Source organism: Tympanuchus pallidicinctus, unplaced genomic scaffold (genome assembly GCF_026119805.1).
Source record: "Tympanuchus pallidicinctus isolate F22 unplaced genomic scaffold, pur_lepc_1.0 scaffold18, whole genome shotgun sequence".
Lineage (NCBI taxonomy): Eukaryota > Metazoa > Chordata > Aves > Galliformes > Phasianidae > Tympanuchus > Tympanuchus pallidicinctus.
In genome coordinates this window covers 12,417,609-12,444,447 of record NW_026294699.1, presented here as the reverse complement: position 1 = coordinate 12,444,447, position 26,839 = coordinate 12,417,609, and the positions used below count along the sequence as shown (strand labels likewise).

General features: G+C 47.8%; 1 protein-coding gene across 5 annotated transcripts in view; it reads right to left on the bottom strand.

Moving 5' to 3' along the window:
- Positions 1-64: 64 nt before the first annotated feature.
- The window catches only part of MAD1L1 (mitotic arrest deficient 1 like 1), a 320,369-nt gene continuing 293,594 nt past the window's right edge, over positions 65-26,839 (bottom strand). For all 5 annotated transcript variants that reach the window (XM_052680322.1, XM_052680325.1, XM_052680326.1 and 2 more), the window contains one exon: positions 65-1,084. In XM_052680322.1, the coding sequence (XP_052536282.1) occupies positions 926-1,084 (159 nt within the window). In that variant the 3' untranslated portion in view covers positions 65-925. The remainder of the gene's footprint in view (positions 1,085-26,839) is intronic.

The following is a 26,839-nucleotide window of genomic DNA, read 5'->3' as shown; positions in this document are numbered from 1 at the left end:
TCATACATGGCAGAGCACGGGGGAAGCACGGTGTACCTCCCCAATAAAGGAGTCGTACATCCAGTTTGGGAAGTGACACTTTATTCTTAGGATAGAAGAGGTACGACCATTCAACACACAATGTTAGCATTCAGGAGTGCCCCATCCTCCACCCAGGAAAGAAAAGCTTGCAGAAGGAAAGACATCCCCAGCAAGGTGAGAGCCAGCAGCAGCAAGAGCACCCCCAGTGGGTTCCCTGCTACCTCCCACATTCCTGAGATAATCAGGAGGCCCAGAGTCTTCCCAGTGAGGAACAAATACCTTAAGGCTGACATCTGAGTGCAACACAGACACTGAGGTGTCAAACACACTTGTAGGATCTTCAGAAGTCCATTTATTCTTACTCATGTCTGCTCAGCAATGCTTGCTGGTACCTTGGGGGCCAATTTGGGCAACTGAATATTTTGGAAATAATCCCAATCCCACTGAGTGATGAAGTGTATGCAAGAGCAGAAGGTATCCAGAAGGAACCTGCCACCCTCAAAGCCCACACCTATCTCTACAGGGCCTGGATCTGGGGAAAGCTTTGGGTAAAGGTCTGGCTCCTCAAACCAGCAATTCCTGGAGAAGTGCTGAGGTGGTCTGGAGAGTGATGTATGCCTCTCACAATTCAAAGGTGGAGAATGCAAGACCTGTTCTCCATCTTTGTACAGGAAAGCCCCGGGATACAGCCCTCACCCAGGAGGGATAGATCAGAGAAAACAGTGGGTTTTGGGTATCAGCGTGAAAGAAGAAAGAATAAGGACCTTCCTTCAAAACAGAAGCAACCCAATGTCATGACTGAAGGGTGGGAGGGGAGAGTTCATCCTCACTACCTGGTGAACACCGCAGTGCCCTGCCCTGGGGTGCTCCATGCCTGGCTGGCAGCTGGCAGCAGGTCTGTGTGCTACGCGATGGTCTGGCGGCTGAACAGCTCCAGGGTGAGGGCGCTGAGGAAGGCAGGGATGCTGTCCTGGTGCAGCAGGTGCAGCTCGATGAGCTCCCGGACGGTCCGTGAGAATTCGTTTTCCAGAAGTTGCATCTTTCCACCAGAGGAGCTGGAGGCCTGAGGGGAAAGCAGGAGAGGCCCATTAATACAGCAAGGGTTTAATTCACCTCCTGTGACACAGGGGAGAGCCAGCACCTCACTCTGAAGCTTCCTTCAGTGTGGATTTGCCTATAATCAAGGAAATGTTATCTGCCGCAGAGCAGGTGCTCGGTGCACACTTTAATTGGACAGTTATTGAGTTCTGTGCTTCCAAAGTCCCCATGCAGGACCCCTTGTGTTCACCTCTCATGTTAGCCAGCAGCACAGTGGAGAGAAGAGCGGTCTGATGGCCATGGGAACTGCATGGGGTGCTGCCACACTGGGGTGACCACTGCAGTATCAGTGTAATCAGCACCCAGGGCTCAGGGGGCAGCAGCTACATCCAGGAGATCTTTCTCCATGCAAACAACCTTCCTGAAGCCACACACATCTGGAGGAGGAAGCAGACCCACTCCCAGCTGACACAACCCCCATGGCAGCTATCCATCCTGCAGCCCTCCTGTGCTTCTGGGTAATGAAATCAGCCCAGCAGCTCGCAGCCAACAGCTCCAGAGGAATTTTTCCAGAAATGCTCAGATGAAAATGAGGAAACTCAACATGTGGGAAGACATTACAAACCTCCTGCAACATACAAAACGAGCAAGCAGAAAAAAAACAAGGGAAGTAAGGAGTGCTAGAAGCCTCTTCTGCCTCCAGGGGCACGAAAGCTGCTTGTTTATTAATAAACAGCAAAGAACATCACAGTGCAAATGCTAATTCTTTCCCCCTGTCATTTTCCTCTTCAAAACTCTGCCACTCCTAATTGCTCTGCAGCTCCGCTCTCCCTCACCAAGCAGCAGCACCCAAAAATGGGATGCCAGAACCAGAGCTACATAGAGAGGAAACATGGCTTTACCTGCCAGGGGAGAAAGGAAGCGATAATCGCCCAGAGCCTCAGGGAACTGCTTGTTTCTGATTTCATGTTTTCAGCAGCCTGGACAGATTTGATTATGAACTTTTCATGTATTTGTCAGTTCTGATTGCGAAGAGCACCAGGTACCGAGGACGCCCTTGTCAACCCTGAGCTAGGGAGGGAATCTAAACAAGGTTTTGGTGCAGAAAAGTAAACTAGCTGTTGTTCAAACCTCCTCCACTTAAGCTTGGTTGTTATTCAGCAGCTCCAAGAGGTGCTGGGTGCCTTATCCTTCTGCAGCATCCCAGCTGCAGGCTGCACGGCCCACAGGCTGCTGTATAACACTCAAGGGGCTCAACCCAGCTGGCCAGGACATGCAAGGCATGTGCACTTGCAGCCCATGGAGAACCAGAGGCAGGATGAAGGCTGGAGCTGCCCCGGGGGCACAGGCAGAAGCAGCAGGAGGAAGGTCCCAGCATGAGGAACGCACTGCTTGCATCTCCAAAGTCAACACCGGATGGGCTTCGCTAAAATGGGAATCCAATTTCTGCAGGAAATACATGCTCTGCCTCCTTCACAGATTTAAAGCACTCCTTGGGCACAAATTAATTTTCTAAGAATTTACAAGCAAATCCATTAATTGGTTTACTAGTTTAATTAATTAAAGCAAGTTCCTTAAGAAATTCAGCATCCAGCATCAGACCATTTGCCTGTGTTTTATGGTCTCGGAAACAGAGTAACATAAATGTTTTAAATTCCCCTTTTACTTTGAGCTCGTTGGTGTCACAAATGAAGGCTCCATTTGAATCATTTCTTTTTTTCCATGAGATTAATGGTCGTTTCTCCCCACTATTCTTCATAACCGAAGTTTCCTCCTCCAACAGAGGCAGAAGAATAACGATCAGAGAAAGTTTCATGAGCAAATACGTGCTTTCTGCTCCTCCCCACTGCGCTCAATGGGACTGCTTCCTCCTGGGCAATCCTCCTGGCACTGGTTTCCCCCAGTGGCACTCCCAAACACAAGGAAAAAAGACAACAAAAAGCATCCAAAAATCCAAAAGCATCGAAAAAACAGACGTCGCATCCAGGTTCCTTATGATCTCTCCAGTGAGAAGAACAAGGTGAGAAGGCAGCCACTTGGAAAAAAGGCAATTCCTTCTCTGCTGGGAGATGTTTACACGCTGACTTTGAGGATGGATGCACTTGCAGTTCAGTTCGTTCAATCTCACAGTGCGTTTAAAATTTAGAAATTTAGAAACTTGCTTTTTTTGTTGTTTTGTTTTCCTGGGAGTGCTTTAGAATGGCTATCATTGCTACTGTTCTTATTATTTGTTTTTATTGCTTTTTCCTCTTTGCTCATTTGTTCAAAACGTTGAATACACTGGGATAAATAAGCAGACTTGCAGCAGGAGTATCCATGCAGCATGTGCTTTAGAAACAAAGTGCTTACAGGCAATAAGAGCAACATGTTCCCATTAGTTCACAAGGTTTCTTTGCAGTGGCTGCACCCTACCTGGGCCAGCAGCAGGTGGGGGAGTGAGTGAGGATTTGGGGCAAGAAAAGGGATGCACTGGGGTGTGGGAACAGTGGGGACAGGACACTGGAGGAGATGCTGTGCTCAGTGATTGCTACAGGCTGCAGGTGTTTCATGCTGTTTCGGATCAACACCTGTGGCCCCAGGTGTAAAAACTGCATTCATGGAAGACACAAAGTTGAAACCTACAATGGTACGAAGCTGGAAGGGCCCTTCAGTCCTTCTCATCACACTGCCAGGACTCCCCAACCTCAATTTCCAATAATTTTTTACAATTGTCAATAATTTTTTAAATTGAAAAAACCTACATTTTAATGCTCAAAGCATATGTGGGGCCACAACAGCTGCCACCACCACCCACAGTGGCATGTCTGTATGATGCCATCACCATTCACCCTCATGGGGCATCCTTGGAATTCAAAGCCCAGGTGCAGCCCAAGGCCTCCCAGGCTCACCTAGGTAGGAAATGCTCAGCTGAGGAACATGAACAAGTGAGAAGCAGATGACAGAAACCACACCACACACAAGCCCAGCTCTGATTGCTCCAGGCCCAACACTATCGACACAGATAGATAGATACACACATACCCAGAGCTGTGTGCTGTTGCTTTTAATGGAAAGTGAAAGAAGAAGCTTTTAGAGGTGCACCAAATACACAGGGTCAAAGGGAGAGCCAAGCTGAAGAGTAACCCATCAACCCCATACAGAGGAGTAGTAGACAAAAGCACTTTGGGGATCATCAGCACACCTTCCCACCCAGCAGAGCACTCCAGCTAAGGGCAGCACTGACCTAGAGATGCACACAGCCCAGGAAGCTGAAGCACTGTGAGAGCAACACCTCACAGGTACTCAGCAGATAGACCTGCATTGTTTTTGTCTAATTCATAAGGAAAAAAATCTGCCTGCCTCACTAAACTACTGAGATTCTGGTTTACGCTATGTTTTATTCAGATGTCAAACACTTGCAAAAGGGAGACTCCAGCTTTTGCTAAGCTCCATTGCCAGCTCAGCCTGATTTAAGGCCCATTGGGACCTCTTCTAGAAACGCAATGGAAATCAGTCTGCCCTGTGCTACTGCTCACTTGGATCTGCCGGTAGGGGATGCAACTCTTGCCATAGATCTGAAGGGTGACATCAGATTTCTCTTCACAGACTGCAGTTCTTTATAGAGCAATCAGATCGGGGGCAGATTTCATTACACTGTAGAACAAGAAGAAGACAGGTCTATTTACCACATGGTGATATCAACTCGCAATAGCCGCTCCTGGCTCTGCTCAGAGACACGAGCTGTTAGTACAAGTGTTTTTCCAGGAGAATCAAGATCAGCCTCTGCCTGCCAGAAGGAAACATCATACGTCTTCCCTTACCCTGGAAATTGGTAAATTATTCAAGGCTGTATGGTTTAGATATACATATAAAAGTCTCTCAAATAACCACCAGTGTGGTAGAAAAGCAAATCCTTCTCTCCTGAGGGGCAGCAGGCACTCCTGCAGCTGGCAGGACACGTAGCAGTGCACGGATGGAGGAGGCTCCCTCAAGGACTGCAGCTTGGACTTAATGTGCACAGGGCTTCTGTCCACACTGGTTTCCCTAAAACAGATCTTTGCCTCCATGCTGCTAATGAACAGAAACATCCCCTAAAAGTCAAGTCCCAGCGTTCACTTCTCCCCTTGTTCTACCAGTTGAGAGGCAGCCATGTCAAAAGCTGAACAGTTCCATTTGGTCATTTATAAGCTAACCTGGTTCAGAAGCACGCTCAGGACCAGAGAGAACAATTTTTATCATTTAGTGTATATCTCTTCCTCTGCTCTGTAACACATTTTAGTAGCTAGGAAAAACAACGAATGTCTCTACTCTGGCTCCAGAACTGCCATCAACTTGAAGGCACCTGGAGGATCCTTCTTGAAAAACACCAGTTGAGCATAAGAACCAATGCTCTGAAGGCATTCAGACACTGGAGGAGATTGAAAAGAGAGTGTTGCATGCCCCAAAGAGAAAGCTAACATAAGGATGTGGTATCATGAAACAACATGGAGCAGGAACATGGAAAAATGGAAAAGAGGGTTTTAACATTCAATGCAACCTCACACTGCAGTACGATGTACAGACCCTAGCTTTGATTTCCACACCAAGGAAACACAGCTGCACTCAGAGGTATGATCCATGCATGACATGAGCTCCTCTATCTTCAAAGATACACATTTGAGTGCTGGAGGTGGAGTTCCCAAACGGGTTTTGGTGAGCTGACAACAGTGCTGGTGGAGCATCATGCCAGGCACAGCTCAGCATGGCAACCCCACTTTCAACACCTTCTCAGAGTCAGGCAGGACTAAATCCAAGATTTTAGGAGGGCTGCCAGAGGGACTTTCTGCCCCTTGGCACAGCCATAAGCCTTTGCTTTGCAGATGCTGCTCGGCCATGCTCTACAGCAGATGTTACTTTTCACATTTGAGATGTATTAGGGGTCAAAATGAGCAAGTGAATCATTGCCCGGTGACATTTACCCAGCGCATGTATTGTGGATGCTCTATCTCATCTGTTATGCTCCTTCCATAAATCACCTTCTATGCTGTGTCCCCGTGCACAAATGTTCTGAATACACAAGGGAAGCAGCCCCATGTGTGCCAACGGAAGGTGCAGCACAGCTTCAACTTCACACAGAGCTTCTCCATGGGTCATGCCATGGCTACAATCTTCCCTCACTGACCCAGTTTCAGGCCATTCCTCTTGGCCTTGTAGTACTACCCTGTCCTTCCTTGAAGCCTGCCGTGCCACCTGCTCCCATATGGGCTATGTACCTCCCCACCACATTGAGTCCTTCTGCAGCTCCAATCCCTCTGAACCTCTTCTTCACACAGGACTCTTCCTCCATCAGCACAAGTCATCAGGCCCTGCTGCACCAACCGATCATCTCTGGAAACCTCAGCGAGGCCACAGCCACGTGTGCTGCAGCCTCTGCCATTAAGTGCATGGGCACTTGTGGTCCCGATGCCCCCTGCCACCCACCACAGCTCACGTTAACCTGCGTGTAAACCCTGTCACAGCCCAACAAACACACTTGAAAATATCTTTTAAGAAGCCGCCTGCTCTGACCTTTAAACAAGAAAATCTTTTTGTTTCTGGCTCTTGCTTTGGATACTGAGATTTTTCTAAATGTCAAAAGCCTCCTTGCCCACGCGCAGCCGCTGAGCTCCCCAGGTCTGCCAGGCAAGGACAGCGCTGCAGAAGCAGAAGTGATGCATGGACACACTGACAAAGCCCAGTGGGTCACTTTGGTCTGGTGTTGGGGATCCCATGGAGCAGCCAGCCAAAAAACTGCAGCGCCCAGCAAATACGAGCATCAACTCCTGATGGACGTCCAGAGTTTGCTTTTAGGCAGTCAGCAGCAAGGTGGAAAGCACCGTTTTCTAATGCAGACTGATATAACAGGCATCGTTGCCTATGCAGGATTAGTGTTCGCTCTGCAGTGCGCAATGGGCAGAAAAACAAAGAGAAAGCGTGTGTACGCACGTGTGTGCACATCCATGTGGAAAGTGCCTGCTAAGTTATAGCAATCCAAACATGAGGCCTTGGGATCTGTGTAATTGCTCAAACTTGGCTCTCCCGGGTGATGATATCATTATCAAAATCCCCCAATTGAATTACGCTTCGCCTATCAATCTTTCCTAAGTATCACGCACTGCTCAAATACCAGGTCCCCAGGTAGCCACTAAATCACTTTAATTAGAGGCTGTTCATTTAAAATTAGAGAAATATTAAAAAAAGAAAACAACAACAACAATAAAATACCAAAAAACAAACTGTACCGCAAGATGTGCTTACGACTTGAAATATTTATGAGGTTATTTAGCAAACTGTTTCCTGGTTTCCTTCTTTCTTTCCTGGGGCAGCAGGCAGGTTTCTGCCAGCCTCACAGGTTGCCTTCCCAATGCAGCTGTGGCAGGATGCTCAGCTCTGCATCAACCCGGCCATCCACCTTTTACAAATGACCATTCCTCATCTGCTGTAAAGTTTTTCCCCCCCCAGCATCCTCTTTGAAACCGAAAAGAGGAAGAGCACTTCCTTTTAATAACTGCTTCTTGCAAAGACCTCCGACCTCCGTGCCACCATCTCTCTGGATAAAGTGAATTTATGAGGCAGGGACGGATGGATGCCTGTAAAGGGCCTTCCAGGAAATGTAATGAAAAAGCTGCTTTTAGCTGCTGAGCAAAGGAAAGCAAGCACCTGGCAATGCCAAGAAGAAAATTGAAAGCTGGGGTGGGATGAGCGAGAAACAGCCCTGCGTGCGCTGAGATTTATTGCAAACATTTCCTTTCTCTTTCTTATTATTCAACACTGAGATGAACCACAACCCCACGGTGTCTTCTCAGCACAGGAGGTCAGCTCATACACTTCCATCTCAATCAGACACAACAACCCAGGCGCTGCGTGCGTCGGTGACAGCAGCCACGGGCTCTGGGCTGTTGCACCAACTCTGCTCCAAAGCACCACGGAGCAGGAGCCTCTCCCTACAGCTCCCTACGTCTCCCCTGCAGCTGAGCTCCTACCCTGCTCCTGGTGGGGAAGAACGGCTGCTGTTCATCCCGGGGGACGGTGCTCCGTGGTTCCTCCTATGGGTTAATGCCCTTTAGACTGTCAAATGCGATGCCATAAAAACAAGATCAAAGACCTGAAAATAAGGGAAGCGCTTTTTTTTTTTTTTTTTTTGATTCATACTATTACTATTTTATGCCTGAATATTCCTATGGAGCTTTTCATCCTGAAAGACGGGCCTTTGAACTGCTATGATTTCACCTATCATGGAGGAGCAACCCCCAGGGGTAAAATGTGACAGCTATTATCAGGGTGCATTAATGTTACTCAAACAGTTCAGGACAGACAGAGACAAATATATCCAATTTAAATCACAGGTTTGAAGAACTGCAGCTCAGTGTGGATTAATACCTCCGCATTTTCCAAAAGTACTTTGAGAGTTTTAAAGGACGAGTATTGAAACCGAAGCTCCCTGCCTCATCTGCAGGATGCACTCAGCCTCCTGCCATTGTGAACTGAACCTCAGTACTGTCAGAGAGGGAATGGGGGAGCAGAAATGATTCTGCAGTAGTGCCTGCTCCTGCAGCCTCAGGTTCTGATGGGCATTGCCACACCAGTTATCAGGCAGGTTCACCCTGCAGAGATTCGCTGAGGCGATACCTAGAAATGGTTTGGCTGAATGTGAGACTGGTGAGAGTAAATCACAGATGACTGTTCACATCACGGAGAAAGGAAAATTGCACGGGATGTCTGCTAATATAGACATAGGGTATGTCAGAGCTCGAGATCCTGAAGGTGTCAGGACTGCTAGATACCATTCACAGCCACATGCAGGGTGTTCATAAGCATCAACCACAAAGGAATGTAGATGAGGGCTTACAGGACTTGTCTAACACCATCCTAGAAAAAATCAGATGATGACATCAAGCCTGTAAAGCCAAGACCTCATTAAAAGGTTCAGGATCTTTATACATTGGTGTCTTTCTTTTACGTAGGAGAAGATGCGCTGATCTCCAGGCACAGGTAGAGCATCTCTGACCTTCAGAAGAAGCAGCCAAATGCATGTTATCACAACTGCTGTCACAGTTGAGTGCCATGGAGCTGGAGTGCTCTGACACCTGGGCTGCAGCTTCCAGCCATCTGCGAGGTGACCACATTGGACTGGTCAAGCTGCAGAGTGAGTAGCTAACAAGCATTAACAACATCTAGCCCATGTGTTCTGTCTAGTAAAATGCCAACCCATCTGGCAGTAACATTAGCGACTCCACAGAAGCCATATGCAGGATAGACATAAATTAGGAAGAGAAAAATCTCCTGCTACTTCCCCTGAAATGACTCTGCAGTTGTATCCTGCAATGCTAAGGATCGGGTGTTATTCAAACTCTTTTCCCATCCAGATCACAGCCCCGTGCTGCAGCCCTGCCATCCAGAGGCAGCTCCTGGTCTGTGCCTGGCCCTGATGAGCACAGCAGCTTGGTGCAAAGGGAAAAGGAGGTGCAGCTCAAACTGTGTCCTAAGGCTCTCTCCCAGGAGAGCCAGGAGAAAAAAACTTGAGGGAGAAACCAGGGACTGGCAAATGACCCCATGCACAAGAATCCATGTTTCGGAAGGGGAACTCATCTCATTAATTCATGTTCTTCTCTTGCTGGGAGGAGAGCTGGAAGCAATGGCGAAGCAGAAAACTAAGAACATGGGCTTTTTGCAACGTGAGAAGGAAGCACCTGTGGGAGAAATGGAGTAAAACCATCCGTGTGGGCTTTAATCAAGATGGCCTAGTTCCCAAAGCGGGGAGAGATTCCACTTCTTGCAAACTGCAGCTGCGAGCAAGAGATTCATACAAAAACACCAGCAGCAAAGTTTGCAAAATCTTGCACTGACAAAGAACAGCTGGAAGCACGGTGAATTTTGATGGCAACTTCTTGTCTGTTCCCTGGTTGCCTGGGAGACAGGCATCTGCTCCCCAGAGCACACCACCACTCACCAACAGGCAGAGCTTGCAATATAGCAAGCACTGGTGTGTGATCCATCTCCATCTCTTCGCATTCTTTTGGAAGTCTTCTCACAAGCAGAATGGATGGAAGGCTGAAGAACATGAAGATCCTATGAGCAGTATAAGTTCAAGAGACCATAAGGGACAAACTTGCTGTCAACCAGACAATTAGACTGCAGATCTGTGGCTGTAGGATGGGACAGTATATGGAGCATGCCCATTCCTGGCTCATTGAGTTTGCAAGGCTTACGGGGGAAGGAGAAACAGATGGACCTGATGGCAGATTGCAGCTGAAGATCTTAGCATGTTTATTCATTATCCTCTTCTAGTTCTTGTTTGTCATAGTCTGGCACCCAGGGCTAAAATGCAGGGATGAAACCCTGCACCAAAGGATACTGGTGGCAGGCATTAGTCATCCATGCATGGAGCCAACACAGCATTACAGGCAGAACCACAGGGACTGAACACGGCTCAGCTAGGAGCAGGAACTGGTCAGTAATCGCTCTTTCCCATCGGACCGTGTGAGTCACTTACAATTATGACTTGCCAAAGTGGAATTCAAGCGTTGGCTTTGAAAAGAACGTAAGTTGCTGCTGCAACACCAATAACCAGATTTCACAATCTTAGTCGAGTCAAGCAAGATGCTTTCAATTCTCTTGCTTTCTGCTGGCTCGCAGTTCTTTCGTTTTTCTTCGTTTGGAATCACTGTCATCAGCACTGCTGTCAAGTGGTCGAGGGCTGTCAGTACCCAGAAAGTAGACAAGGAAAGTTGGTTCTGTCTGAACATACAACACTTCTTCTCCTATGTCTTCAACTGATCTTTAACCTTCAGGAACCCACTGTGGGGAACCACGTTTCTCAAACTGCATCTGTAGCAACAAGTCAAGACTTAAACTAAGGAAGATGATGTTATTACTTAAAAAACGTCACCACTTCTATCTCAACTTCATGACTTCTGAGTGCATGGAGCTGGTGGTACCAGTGGCTGCATTGGTGGAGTGGCTCAACCCAACTGGTGATCCATGGGCAGGAGAAGACAATGTCTGAAAGGTCAGCAATCAGCTGGGCTGTCCAGGCTGAGTATATTTTGTTTTCAGCGGAGTTGTAATAAGAAACCCAGAGTCCTCTCTCAACAAGGCAGCACTGATCCCACCATTAGGAGGAAGTCCACAGCTGAAGATACGGAGGTTACAGCTGAAGAGCGAAGGAAGATTTCAGTACTCAATGAGAAGGGGAAAGAAATTCCACTGTATCCCTTGAGGGGACACTCAGACCTTTGGGCTAGGATGCATTTGCTGAAAGCTTCTGCTGCAGCCTTCTGTGCTGTCATTTGGCACTAAACTCCTGAAGAACATGGCAAGACAGCGCTGCTGGTTCTTATGTCTGGATGAGCACGCTGCTCTTCCCATGGGGAAAAGGAGAGGTTTCCTAGTTAGTGAGAGCACCATGCTCGAGCAGCCTCAAAGGAATGTGCCTCGGGCCCCGGCCCTCTGCATGACACACATCTGACTGATGTCTCTTCCTGCTGATGCTCGCCTGCTGACGGGCTGCCATCCACCAGGCAGCTCCTCTCGCTGGAGGTGCAGGGGGAAAGAGATTTATGCAGACACCATGTATGCAATTATGAAAACAGAAGACAAGACACCCGGATATCACACAAATTGATGCATTTTTGCTGGCAGGCTTTTTGCATGAGCCAGTAACAGCTGTCATGCTCCAGCCTCTCATCTGAGCTCCGCTAGCACTTCAGCATCCCTCCATCTCCTTTAAGAGGGCTTTCTTCCCTTCCCTTGTGCAGCTTGCTCCAGATGCCACAGCAAAGCTGGCAGTAGCATGGGATGCAAAGGGAAGACGGCACGATTGGTTTTCATAGCAGCATTAAAATGTAATGTTCACTTCTTTAGGCAAGATGCAGCTAATTAGCAATGACCTCGAGGCAACCAAGCTGCTCAACCAGCAATCTCTCCCACACTCGAGCTCTTTAAAATTTGCCCTTTTCCTGTGCCAAGCCTTTCGTCAATCCTGCCTAAAGCCCAACAGTGAGCTGCAAAAACACACAACACACACACACACACACACACAGAGCCCACTGCCTTCTGAAGGCGGGTGGCAGTGAGGAGTTGCACTGCAAAGGTGGCACAGCCCTTTGGGCTTCAGCTCTTCTGCACACGTGTCCCCCACTCTGTGCAGTGCTGAGGAAGGAAAGGATATGCCTGCATGCCTCCTGCCAGAGCAGCTCCTGCAGTGACCTCTGCAGACGGGGAGCCTGCTGCTCCACGCACCCTCCTGGTTTCTGTCACTCCACGCTTATGTTTGCTTTTGTAAATGGATTTAACCTTTCTAAAATTAACAGCAGAAGAGAACTTATTTTGGCAGAAGATTAGCGTTGGAAAGATGGAGAAATACAACGTTTTCCAAACATTAGAAAGCCGCAGACTAAAGCTCTGTGTTACTCTCTGCAGTGCGTGCTGTTTTCGCTCATTATTCTGAATGTTAATACATTAATAGATTTTCTCCTGATGAACGGCTGTACAAGACTCTCTTTCTAGGAACACATATGGTTCCTTCTTGCCACAATATTGGAAAAGAGAGACAAAATATTTAAACAGTGACACTAATAAAAGATTTTATCTCCCCTCGCCCCGATGTAAATAACTAACGCTGGAGCCAACCCCAGGCTCTAAATGCTTCTTATCTTTCAATAAGTCCTTAATCAAATCTGAACACACTGGCTGAGGCCCATTGGAAATAATGGGGCTGTCTGTGGTTATGAGGCCATCTGATGTTCGCTCACCCTGCAGGATGCAGGATGCTGGAGGGAACACAGGAGTGGGGTACATTACACAGGGCTTGCAATGCAAGGCATGAGGCTGCATGGGCTGCTTCCCCAGCAGGCAGAGGCAGAGCCAGGCTGCAGCACACAGCGAGCGTGAGCACAGCTTTTCTTCCCCCACACCTGCAAAGTCCAAGAGCTGCCCTGAATCGAGGCCGTCCTTGGGATATTCCAAATGCTGCTTTCCCAGCTGTCCACACTACTTCCAACACATGGGAATTACCAGCAGACAGCCCAGAACACATGCTGAAAAACTCCCATCTCAATTCAAGCTTGCCTCGGTCAACTGCCAGAGCAGGAATTCTTTAAACGACCCATTTCTCTCTCCTTTTCTTCTGTGCCATGTCATTACTTTTTCTCTCTGCCACAGTAATCCTAGCTACCCAGTGGCACCGGCTCAGACCAATGGCAGTCCCCACTTAGTGCTGCTCACAGTGCAGCCCATCAGCCCTGTTACTCTCCGGAGTGGCACAGCCCTATTGCAAGCAAAACCGTGACACGTAAAACCCTTTTTCCACTCCAAGAAGCGAGACCTGCAAGGGGAGAACCTGCAGGTTTATACTCCAGAAAGCATTTATCACTACAGAACTGCAACACGGTGTGAAAATAAAAGCTCTCCAAACCTGCTTTCGCGCACTCCCCAGCACGCCCAGAGGTGTTCCTGCTGTGATACACCTAACAATGCTCTCGAGAATGTTTTCACAAATAAAAAACCACAAATAAAACAGCAAAAGAGTGAGTAAGCATCTCCTCAAGTGCCTCAAACACAGGCTGTCTGTACTCTAACCCCAGCAGAGGAACAGCGCTGATAGTATTTGGGTGTCACGGAAGGCCACAGGAAAAGATGTCAGCAATTGGAACAGGTTGCCCAAGGAGGCTGTGGATGCCCCATCCCTGCAGGCATTCAAGGCCAGGCTGGATGTGGCTCTGGGCAGCCTGGGCTGCTGGTTGGTGACCTGCACACAGCAGGGGGTTGGAACTGGATGAGCACTGTGCTCCTTTTCAACACAGGCCATTCTGTGATTCTATGATTCTATGAAATAGTGAGCACATCCCAGCCAAGCTGCTGGGTTTTTTCCAGATCGCTGACCTCTGTCTTGTGCAACCAGCCTCTATCTTACTATTCAACTTACAGGGGTTTGTACCGGCTTAAATGTACATCAGACACTTTCACCTTGAGTAAAAACACGAAAAAAGCAAAAGCTACAGATGGAAAAACAAGGGGATGAGTTTCCTTGGTGGCTTCACAGACAAAGATATTTAAATGAAGTCATTTAAAACCAGAAAAAACCTTACAGAGTGCTTCTAAGCATCACATTCCACTTGCTGATTTTCAGCTTCATCTGAAAAGGGCCTCTGAGGGCACCCAGGCACCTCGGCCGCTGCTCCCTCTTCCCTCACATGCTCTGAAGCACTCCATTGAGTCACACACCAAGCTCATAGAACAAGCAAGTCTACAACAAGGACAATTAGAAACTTTACCCAGGCATTCCCTGTCACATCTCTGAAGGGCAGATAAGCACTAGCACAGCTTTGGAGACAAGAAGAAATGGGTTTCCTACATTTGCAAGGCAAAGCAGCACCGTGGAAAGGACTCAGGTCCCGGGTGCCTCCTGCTCTGCAGCAAGCAGTGTCCTCAAGCCATGGGGCTGGGAGGAAACGTGAGAGATGCGGGATGAATACTGGTCTGCAATAAATAGATCACACAGAGCACAGAAGGGTGCGGAGAGGGGATGCTCACAATGGAGGCGGCAGTGGGGCACTTCAGGGTGCAGAGGGCAGCAGCAGCCCAACAACCAACCCATTCATCCCAATGACTGCTCCATTCAGGATGAGCTGACATGTTGTTCCCACAACAGGACCCTGCAAATGACTTTATTTAAGCAGGAAAACAGATTTGTGTTGTTTCTGAAAGCAAATGAATCTAGCTTTGGCTGCTGAGATCTGAGCTGTGTTTCTCTTGGTGCCAAGAAAAGCATCAGGATCGTGGGGGGAGACTTAAGAGGCTGTGTTTGCCTTCAGTCTCCCATGGAGCACATCTGAGCAGAAAAATGGGCTCACACAGCACAAGGACTGGGCTGCAACTGTGAAGAATTCAGCAGCTTTGAGATCGCTTTTCCCAGATTCTTGATGAGTTATTTTTAATTTAATTAAAGACTCCCCATAGGCGTCTGTGGGACACGCTGGGGAGGGGATGGTGAAGCTAACAATTTTTCATGCTGTGTCATGCTATTCCATCTCTAATTGTCACTTTTCAGACCACACACAGCACCACCTGAGCTCTGACCAATGCAATATGAGCACTAGTGTTGGACGCTCCTGCCTGCGTGCTCATGAGATGGATTTGCCCTCAAGCTGCTATGCAGGGATGCACAACTCTCTGCTTCTCAGTGCCTGGATATTTAACCTTAATAGAATTTTATATACATTCTTATGAACAAATTTACAATACATAAATAGCATAGATCAGAGGTGACCTTTACGTTTGTGCATGTGGAGATTCATACAGCATGAGGGCTAGCTAGAGTCATTAAGATATGTTCTCATCTGAAGTTTCTTATGAATTATTTGTAAGCTATTTTCTCACTTATTCTGTTATAATACTCCCACATACTCACCAACCAGTAAAAATAGCTTAGCAGTGAATCTATGTTTCGGAAGTCTGTTTGCCTATTTTTCTTTTGTGCAGCAGCTGCTGTTGCCATGCTGTTGTTGCTATGTTTTCCTTTTTCTTTCTTTTTCTTAAGAAGCAAAAAAACCATAAATCTATTCCTTAAACATCCTAGACTCAGTTCATGCAACAAACCTGAGGAAGAACCCAGAGGAGCACAAAGTAATCTGGCTAGAAGAGCACAGACTACACAGAGAAGTAGACATCTTGACACTAATATATATATTCCTCTTTGGAAGATGTAGTGAAACTACAAATGCAATCTGGAATGACTACAAAAATCTTAGGATAATGATCATCAGAAAGGAATATTAAAGTATCTTAAAAACCGGGCAGTGAAAGGTAAAAGTCCTCGCTGAATTGTAAGTTGGTAAGGAAGGAGGAACCAACAGATTTAAAAGAATAAATGTGGCCAAGTCTCACCTGGAAAACAAATCAATCAAGTTGCTCAGTGAGCTGGTGGGAACAGTCCTTAAAGCCTGGCAGTTAATACTCAGCTATGTGTGTATGCACTGAGAAATGCTCGGGCTCCTTCCAAAGGCCATGGGCCCAAGGTGCCAAATCTTCCCTTCAAGAAGAGCTGAAGGGTTTGGCTGAACTGGGCTTTGGGCTCAGCAACTGGGGTTCCCCATCCCTTCTGTGCCTTTCAGCTGCAGGAGGGTTTGGATGAAGCCTCCACTCTCGGCTTCCAACCTCCAGAGGGATTTGAGGAGGAAAGCAGCAAAAACTGGGACAGAACTGAGAGTTGCAGCCCAACAGCTGGTAACTGATACAGCAAAAGAGTGGGTCAACTGGGAGGGACTGGGAAGCTCTGTGCACTTTGGGTCACTGAGCAATACCACAGCAGAAGAGATTCAGTACAGATGAGTGCAGCGCATGTTGCCCTGCCAGCTTGAAGGACCCTTAACGCACTGATGGGTTCTGAAATGATGTAACCTTTCAGAATAAAAAGCCAAGTGCCACCGTGGCCAGCTTAAAGACAACTTCTCGGTGTACAGTGTCATTCAAAATAGCAAGTAGTATGTCAAAACAAAATGTGTTTAAGAAAAAAAAGGCTAGAAATATCATGTCATGTTTTTATACAAGTTGAGAGCACGTCCTCTTCTGAAGCAGTGAGTCAGCCTTAGTGAATTCAGTACAAAACGAGGACGAAAGATAAATTAGGCTTCCTTTGTTTGAGGCATGTGCCGTGTAACCTGCCTCTTTGCTCTGAGAAGATCTCCATCACTGACTGCATCCCTGGGTCGCAGGGAGAGACATTAAAGGCTGGAACAATTTACTGCAGGATTAAGAAGGGCAATAGTAAAACAGAGATGGGGAATGTGGTGAATGCTGAGTAGGATGCTGTGCTATAAGGAGGACTGTTCCTCTACTTCAGGCACTCCTTAGAAATTCCCATCCTTGACTGAGGTGCGTGAAAGTTGCAAAGCCAGCTGGATCCCAGAGGCCCTTCACTTCCAGCAGTGAGCTTGCATTAGCTGCTGCTTTCCTGCATGGAAAGCCAAGTTTTCCCAATAAAAGCAACCAAATAAGCTCTCACCTGAATGGGACACAGGTGCTACTGCTGACCACAGTGCTGAGCTTTAAGCTCATCAAGACCAGTTCTGCCATTCGCTGTATTTCTCCTTCCTTTACCCACCTCTCTTCAGCCACAGACTTCGCCAAAGACCGTCATCCCCATGCTACATTCATAAACAGCACTGCTTCCAACTTCACCAGAGAATTCATACAGAGCTGCCAGCCCAGCACTAAGGCCTGAGAGTCTGGAGCTTCTCACTTTATCCCCACCTGGGGTCCCTGCATGAACTACACACGTATCATAATTTCTCTGCATCTCAATATCTGCTAGAACTAATAACAGCTCCTCCACCAAGCAGGCATGCTGTGAGAATCAATTGGTATTTGTAAAGCCCTTTGAGAAATGTAAGGCACAGCCTGTATGTGAAAATTATTGATATGATTCATTACCAGGCATTCATACTCTATTTATACAACTCCCAGTATATTGCTAAATATTATGTCCATTTGAATATTGAAATCACTGCTGCTAATAATTCCTGCTAATGTTACACCGGTCTTTTGGAGGTTGCTTTTTCAGCTTGAATGGGAGAATTGTGGAGGCAGTGAAAAAGGGAACAAATGCTAGAAGAGGAATTAAAAAGAGGACAACAGCTCTGTGCAGGCTTCATGGAAAACAATACAAAATCCGCTTAACAAATAACTTTGTGCTAACATTTGTCTGATTCCTCTCCTCTTGGCCTTTCTTCTCATCTGAATTTGCACCAAAATCTGATCTCCATTGGCCACGTATCAGCCCTTGCCTGTGCCATGAAAATGAGCAAACCCAACTGCGCTGTGTCTCTCCAGATTGTTCGCTCTCCACTCATTGGCCCCAGCAACACTTGGCCCCATCTGCAACCACTCGCACTGGGGGGCTGTGAGGATGCTCTGTCTGACCCGCTGCTCCCCCAGCCCTCCACCAACCACCTCCAACAGCCTCCATGCAGCACGCTTCCTCTCATGCAGCCGAGAGCAGCACAGTCTGGGACTACTCAAAAACCTCCGTTTTTGAGAAGAGAGAGCATATGTCTGTACATTATATATTTATTCACACACTGAGGCATGTTCCCACTCCCGAGACACACACGGTATGTTTCGACTTTCTTACTCCAGCATGTTTTGCAAATCTGCTCTCCGCCCCCTCTATTCCCTCGCCTCACTTTATCAGTATCTTGTTTAAGGGAAATGCTGCTTACTGTAAACTGGAAACGTTCACATCGGGTCAACAGGCCACTTGCTGAGAAGCAGCTGTGGGAGCAGGAGGGATGGGGCACAGCTCTTTTCCCAGCTCAGCTCCTTTCCCTTCCACTTGGAACGTTTCCTCGCTGTGATCTTTCTGCTCACTCCTTGCACTGACAAAACGCCGCCGATGGCCGCGGTGCAGGAACTCAAGGACAATCGATATTTTGCTTGACTCAAACACAATGATTTTTTTTTCTGTTGTTTTCAAAGCTCAACATTTTGCAATTAAATCCCTCAAGACGTGGGGAAAGTGAAGGCAGGGGTTCTTTTGTGGGAGGCAGGAGGGAACGGCACAGAAGTAGAAACCAGAGCGAGCCAGCAGCGAAGCCAATAGAAATCTGCTGCATCTTTTTTTCTTTTTAATACATTTTTTACGAGAAGTGAGATCTTTGATTACATTTTTGATTAGGAGAGACAGGCATTGCCCTGCCCAATGCACAGTTAGAGGTAAAGGAGCCTTTTATGTTCATAGATATCAGACATCAAAACAGCCATTCCCAACTCTTAAAAGGATCAGACAAAGCTGCAGCTCAAACTGTGCCAGGGACTTTGGTGCAGGCAGGTTCCCTGCGGAAGGCAGTCTGGGAGTCGTGAGAAATCATGTGGATGCTGACACTCCTGTTAGGAGTGGGGAGAAATATGGGCAATTTCTCCCTGGGAAAGCCAGGAACACAGCAGTGAGGGCATTTTAGAAGGAGAAGACTAAGAGCAATGGCAACCATGCTGCGAGGGGAGCTGCTAAAAAGTTGCTCCCAGTCATAAGGAAAGAGCTGCTGCTCCATCAGAGGGTGCAGGCGGATTCTACTTCTACTGCAAAAAGTCAGAGCTTCCCCCCTCCTTCCTTCCTAAAGACTCATGGACTTACTGGACCTCCCACATATGGATGCCCCGCTGCAGGACAAGCGTGCTGACAACCAGCTCTGCCATGCAACACCATGGGTCTCTGCCTTCAGAGCTGCTGAGCTTCCCAGATGGACTCTCTGATCTTGAGGTCACCTTGCTTTGCTGATACCCTACGACAGTTGAATTGTGCGAACAAGAGATTAGAGTTCTGATCTCGCACGACTCTGGTTGAATACTAACAACGGCAGCACAGTGTCCTGGCTTATCCCTCACCATCACTGCAACAACCCCTCATTTGGATGCGGGATCTGCAAAACCTCAATGGCTGCAATGAGATGGGAGAGCAAATCAACTCATCAATTAATTGAGAATTTAGTTCAGTCTGGTCTCAAGCACCTCCTCCCATCACGGCTTGCCAGCATGCATTACAGAAAGGAAAAACCAAACTGTGGACAATTTTTCAAGAGCTGCCCAGATTGGTGGCAACTGCGATGTCCATCTTACCAGAATTTGGCTCAGCTGAATGAACAGATGTCCTGAAAGCATCAGCTGCACTTGAAGCTAACTCAGATGCTCTAACATTTTCCATACGTCTGCAGGGCCAAACGCTGACCAACTGCACTCAGCCACAGCACAGACTTGCTGTGCAGAAGCACTCAGCACACTCTCTGACTACCAGCCTGGTTCTATCATCTCTTCACACAGAAGCATTCTTCAAAGCACTGTCACGTCACTTCACCTCTGCTGTCACTCCACCTCCCCTCTAACTCATGGCATCATGCAGAGACAGCACTGGGATGGCACAGGCTCTGACACCAGGACCCATTTAACCCAACTGGTCTCCATCCGTTGCCTCTGCTGCTGGCTGGCCCCAGGAGCAACCCAACAGCATTAAGCTCACACTGATAACAACCAGACTACAGTGGACAATTGTTCCTTCTCGTAAAGATTTGCTTGCTAGGGTTGCTATAAATTTTTATCCTTTTTTTTTTTTTTGCTTCTAATACAGCAGTAATATCCAACTGAGGGAGTCTGTGAGATGCTCACAACTCACTCTCAACAGCATGTTGACAACCAGCGCTACATCTATGTTAAAGATGAGCAGAGCCATCACTCAAACAGCCAAGATCCTGAGTGAGATAAGTGTGTGGATGACAAGCAGCTGGCTGCTGCTCAGCCTGGACACTGCAGAGGTGCTGCCAGCAGCGCGAGGATGCCAGAAAATTCAACCCCATCTTCTACCAAAACGCATTCTCTACCTGGGAGATGAATAGCCCTTATTTCCTTCTGCACACACCGCTGCTGCTGCTAATGCACTGCAACTGGCTGTTTTGATGGCTGTAGGCTCAGCTGTGGGATCTGCCTCCGTGCTGGAGGATGTAATGCACACACACACCTCTCAGCAGGGTCAGCTCACAGCAGCTCCTCTGCTTAGCACCAGCAGGTGAGAACACGCTGCACACAACTGCCACAGCGTATTGCTTTGCCATTAAGCAGCAGATACACCACCATTGATTTCAATTAAGTTTTTGTTCCGAGCAAACTCTCCAGAAATACTTAGCCCAACACCTGAAGCACTTCACACCCTCCTTGCTTTCCATGGCATATTGACGTGCTCAGTACCCCTCAGTGTACGCACCCGAGGAACGTGGCAATCTGATTTCTCCCATGAGTGTCACCAATGGGATCGGAGCAGCACTGGGAGCACAACCACTCTGTTGTTCACACAGCTTTTCCCTTCACCAGACACACAAAGCCCTGATGGCATTTGAGGCTTTGATTTCATGGCCACACCGATTTCATGACTGCCAATGGTTATTTTTTAATCTTTGACAAAGAACGGTGAGCTGCTGGTGCTGCAGGCACAGCCCCACGCTGTGACCAACTGCACAGCCAAAGGAAAGGAAGGCTGCCCCAACACTTAGGCATGACTAACAATGAGGAAGATGATAATTTTTCTACAAAGGAATTCCTGCGAAGCAGCTTGCAGAATGATGCCATTAACACCCCAGGGGCATTCGCTCTGCTGGATGACGAAGAAACCACAAATTAGTTCTTTCTGCAGCCTGTGGAAACACTCCCATATGTGGTCTCAGAGCTGCTACTGGAGGATGAACTCAAGCTACAGAAGCAGATACAGCAGGCAACACGTCCCATGGATGCAAACATCTCTCAAGCACAGCTTTCTTCAGCAGACTTCTGCCTGGATCCTGCTTGTCCTCATGCAGTCAAAATAGACTCAACCTAAGCTTTGTGCACGGAACGTCTGCTAAAGTAAGCGGGCCTGTATTCTTGTCCCGCAGAGAGAGGTAGAGTGAGAAGAGAAAGGAGAAAATGCAGCATCCAAAAGAAACCCCAGTGAGTTAGCCAGCACTGGTTGGACGTGCTCAGCTCAGGCACGATCCTAAGGCATTTGTATGGAACCACCTTAGTCAAAATACCATTTAATTTAAAAGATTCAGCAAACAAAATAATGACTTCGGGGTCAGCTGGGGGCAGCTTGTTAAGGGCAGGACAGCTTCGTTTCCTGCTGCTGCCCATACTAATGGTCCCCTGACAAGAGCACAGCCAAGGTGAAAAGAGCAGCACTCAGCTCCCAACTGTAAGCACTCTGTGATGTGCAACCATCTGCAGCTCAACCTGCAGTGCTGCCACAGTCACAACAGAACAGCTCCGGGCCCCAAACAGCCACCTAGCTGCAGGCACTTCTGGTAAGTCAGAAATGAGAGTAGGAGTTAGAGAAACGCTTAAAAAGACAGGCCTGTGGTTGCCCTGCTCTTCAGCCACAGCGATGAAGGGACCTCCCTCAACAGCTGAATGGCACTTGTTGTAACCAAGCCACATTGGGCACAAATCATAGAATGACCTGGATTGAAAAGGACCACAATGATCACCTTGTTCCAACCCCCCTGCTATGTGCAGGTCGCCAACCAGCAGACCAGGCTGCCCAGAGCCACATCCAGCCTGGCCTTGAATGCCTCCAGGGATGGGGCATCCATAACGTCCTCGGGCAACAGCCTAAAACCCTCTCTGCCCCCCCACCCCACCTGTGATGCTGCTGGCACACACTGCAATGCTAGCGACTCTGAGGACAGAAAAGCTCAAGCCACCAGTGCTGAGGGACAACAGGGCTGAGTATGTGAGCCAGCAACACTATAGAGTTTCTGCTCAGAGGGCAGCACAGCTGTGCAGACCTTCCATCGCTCTGTTTTTCCCATCCGTGTCTCTGCACTTCTCTCCATTAACCACTAAATGCCTCACCGTTTCCACATAGGTAAAGGTATCAGACAGCAGAGAGGTATGGCATGAAGAACTATGCAGAGTAGATCAGCAGACAGCTTCTGCACCCAGTGAACAGGCAAAGCCCAGAGGCGATGCTCAACTTGATTAAAATAAAGACATATTCCTCCCACCCGAGCTGCACTGCTTTGTGAACACGCTGCTCTGCCATTTTTTCAGTTTGTAAAATACAGTAATAGTTTCTGTACCTCACAACCATCCTGGAAAGCTTAATTCATGTTTGTGAAGTGTTTTCAGATCTTAAATTGGAAGGCATGAGAAAGCACAAGCTGTTATTATAATTGCATTATTAAGCGCTGTTAAAAAAGCACCTCAGTTTATGCTTTGTAGAATCCAGGTCCTTCTTCAGAGGAGCTTTATGCCCTTGACACATGTATTTGACAATAACCCAAATAGCCTTGATCTTTTATTCCCAGCAGGGCTTTCTTTATACCTTAATGAGGTCTCTTCTTAATCTCTTTTCCAAAGGATAAACACCTCATCTCAGCATAACCAAATGCTCTGAGCTGCTGCGTGAGCCCCCCTTCCCTCTGCTGGGCTGGGTCTGTGCCGTACCTCTGGTCCAAGGAGGGGTCCGCAGCAGACAGGAGGAATACAGGAAAGGCATCATGAGATGCCACAGTATACCTGCAGATCTGCATGCAACATCTCCATTTCTGACAATCAGAAACACTGAGCTGCTCCCGAGAGCTGTGCCAGGCTAGTTAGTCCAAACACAGCAGTGCTTTCATCCCTTTTGTCCATAATGCCTATCTTCAACCTGATCTCTGTTTTGCAGCACATGATGCTCCCAGGCTATATTTCTGACTGTATTCCTGTCTTCAGTCTCCAATATTTCACTTCCTTTGCCCTTACCATTACCAAATCAGCCAGGGATCTGCAGCCTCGTTGATATCGACTTTCTTCTCTCCTCAATCCTTCCCTCAGGTTTCCTCTTTTCCCCCCATCATCTGCAAATTGCATCGTTTTTATCTTCTGCTATGCTGGAAATCTTATCATGAAAGAGAGATTTTTCTTTTTTCTTTTTTTAATTAGTACTTGGTAATATTACCAAGCTGTGAGTTTATGGCTTTGTAGATCTTATATTTTTGACACTAATTACTCACAAAGGCTTTTAAAGCCGCATTTCAACATAGCAACTGCCATGACTGTAATTAAGTAAGAACCAGCACATTTTTTTTTTTACATTTCAGAAGTCTCCAGCATCCCAGCCCCACATCACAGCCCCCAGTTCCACTCTGACACACGAGACCAGATAGAGCAGGAACACACCCCAGGTCCCCCTCCACCCCCACCCCAGCACTCAGCTGCCAGCACAGAGCATCCATGGGGATTTGCCATTTGCCAACTGCCAATCTGAAGGGCTAATTTTAGACTCTCCATCCCTGCTTCTCGCAGGACTGTTTTTCCTGTTTGCGTGCTCAGACCTCAAAGCCTTCCTCTGAACCAACCCCAGGGCCGTACTTGATGTATTTGCTGCTCACTGCCCCTCTTTGGGGCTGGGAAGCAGCAGGGGATGTACCACTATTATACCACTGTCATACCACTGTCATACCACTACCGTACCATCGTGCCAGGAAGGCAGCAGCGCAGCTCTGTGTGATGTAAACCAGCTGCTGTGGGGAAGATCCATTAAAGGCATCTCAGTGGGCAGAGCTGGATTCCACAAGCCTAATTTATTTCCAGATTACTCCGGGATGTTGCCTTTTACTGTTGCATTATTTGTTCTCAAACTCCAAATTAAGATTTTATGGTGCCATTAATTTTTATGTAGAAACTACCGTTAAAATCAATGTTTTCTGCTTAAAACTTGACAGTTGGAGATGACTGATTGTCCTGGCCTGTTCCCAACTGCTTGAACACCTCGGAAGCGGATGGGTGAGAGCTGCTAACACCGAGCACTGAGCTGTATCAACACATCAGTGATGGGCCTGGCTCATGGGATGCTCCTTCCAGCACCCCCCAGGGAATGCAGGTCCTCCTTTTGCTAACGAGCCATGGCCATCCCACTGGCCCTTGCCCTGAGTCAGACATGCTGTGATGGGCACGGCCCATGGGTTGCCCTGCAGGCGCCCAAGGCTGAGGCCAGGCAGTTGCACATGGGCACGTGGCCTCTTTCATTATTAGGACAGCTCGTCTGGGCTTTTGTTTGGAGATAATTTTGTTTTCTAATTTTGGAGGAGCCCGCAGCGCGGTTGGCAGCAGGTAAGGGGCATGGGGAGAACATTTCCTGGAAGAGATAAAGGAACATTCGCTCTTCTCGCGCTCAGAGAGGGAACCAGGAGGAAAAAAAGAAGTTTGATCGTCTAAAATGAGGCATATTAAGCAAAACTGAATGCGATACGTAGTGAGTATCTGTGACAAGAGCAAACCGATCCCGCTGTTGGAATATTCATGCAAATAGAAGCAATTTCACCATGATTAAAAAGGCAATTAACTGAAAAAAAAAAAAACAAAAAACGCTAGCGATTTCAGAAGCAGGCTGTGTGTCAGTGAGGCCTCCGCACAGTGCTGAACTGACATTCTGCTCACTTTCATATTCTGTCAATGAGATACTCGCTACTACGACTTGAGAGTGGTAATTACCCCAACTGGAGGCAGATGCTCTTAGAAAGACTCCAACAAAGTCTACACACTCCACTCCATACGCCGTGCACAGAGAGGGGGATGCAGCAGCATCCTGCCTTTCCCAGCCCCGCTTGCTCTGCAACTCAGATGAAAGACATCAGCACAGAGAGCATCTATAGAAAGAGTGGGTCCAAACCAAACATTTTCAGCCCCGAACACAAAGCACTCGGGGAATGAGGTGTGGGCAGAACTGCAGTGTCACAGCCACTGCCTGGTGACGGGATTAAGCGCAGTTTTCCCTCCAGGTAATGCGGTCTGATCCATAACAGGCAAATGCTGATGAAAAATCTTCAGTTATCTGTATGAGAATCTGCATGGGACGAATGAGACAGCAAACGTTTGATTCCACACAAACCAATGGATGTTTAAAGTAGCATTTACTGCTGACACCTTCTGGACTTGTCCTTGCTCCAGAGGACCACTGAGACCAATGCTATACCCAAAAAAAGCCCTACTGTCCCATTTTCAGAGCCTTTTAAACCCCAGCTCACCAGAGACCTCCATGCGAACACCACATCCCCCAAGCACCAGGCAGGCTGTCACCTTCCAAAAACAAGCTATCCATTTCCAGCAGCACAGCTCAGCCACTAGGAAGCACCAGCAAACTCCTCCTTGGCAGCTGCTGCTCCATCAGCACCCCAACACCCACACCGGAGCACTGCAGTATGCATGAAGTGCCTTCGGGCTTGATCCCTCTGCAAGCTGAGTGTCCTCTGCTTGTCTTTGATGATTAAAGGAGCCAAAGGCTTTACCCTCAGCTCAGGACTTTCTGTGGCTGAGGTATTTTGCAGCTAGTCACAAACTCAAATATATTTCCTGTCCGGCAGATACTGTCTGCTCTTGAGAGCAATTTTTATTGGATTTGTAATCCCCTTTTCAGCTCCTTCTCTCCCCTTTTAATATTGCCTTTTAAGCCCTTTACCAGGAGTTCACTGTCTGAAGGCCAACAAGGAACACTGGACAGAGCCTTCGGGTTTAAAAAAGAATATGCACAGAATATTAATGCAGGAAAACCACGCAATGCTCTGACCCCTTTCAATTAAGGTGCCATCTCTATCACCTTCAGCTGTCCTGGAAACTTGGATGTGCCCCGAAACAACAACAAAGAAGACCCAAAAATCATTGCTTCAAGCTGAAATGGAGACATTTAACCATTTCCCTCCCCAGCACATATGCTGTGGTTCCCTTTACAGACACAGTGTCTCCAGACCAGATTCAGCTCCAAGTGCTCAAAAAAGGCAAGGAACTGAGAAGCATTAAGCAAAAGAAGCGAGATAGTTATGGAGTGCCGTGGCACAATATGCAGCCCTATGTGAGAAACGTGGCAGCTTACAGCTGAAACGTGGCACTGAAGAAGGATGGGATACACTTGGCTGGATGGAGGTGAAGGCCAAATCCCAGCGAGCCTGGAAACCTGCCACATGGCCCACAGTACCTGCCATTCAGCTCAGAAGTCCTGCATGCAGAGATATCCATCAGGCAAAGAAAATGCTGCTTTTGACCCACGGAACTTTCAGCTGAGTGAGGTCACAGAAGAACAGAGGAGGGGAGCAAGTCATTAATTTGCCTTCTTAAAAGGAGATGAGGCCCTCTGGCTCACTGAGCAGCCAGGAGGGTTACACCTCTGATGGATCCACTGCCACGTGGGATTTCACTGGGACCAAGAGGGGCAATGAGAGATGAGGAAAGAGAGTAAGCAGCAGATTCGGTGTGATGCTCTTAGGAAGCATCACTGTGGCTCACTACA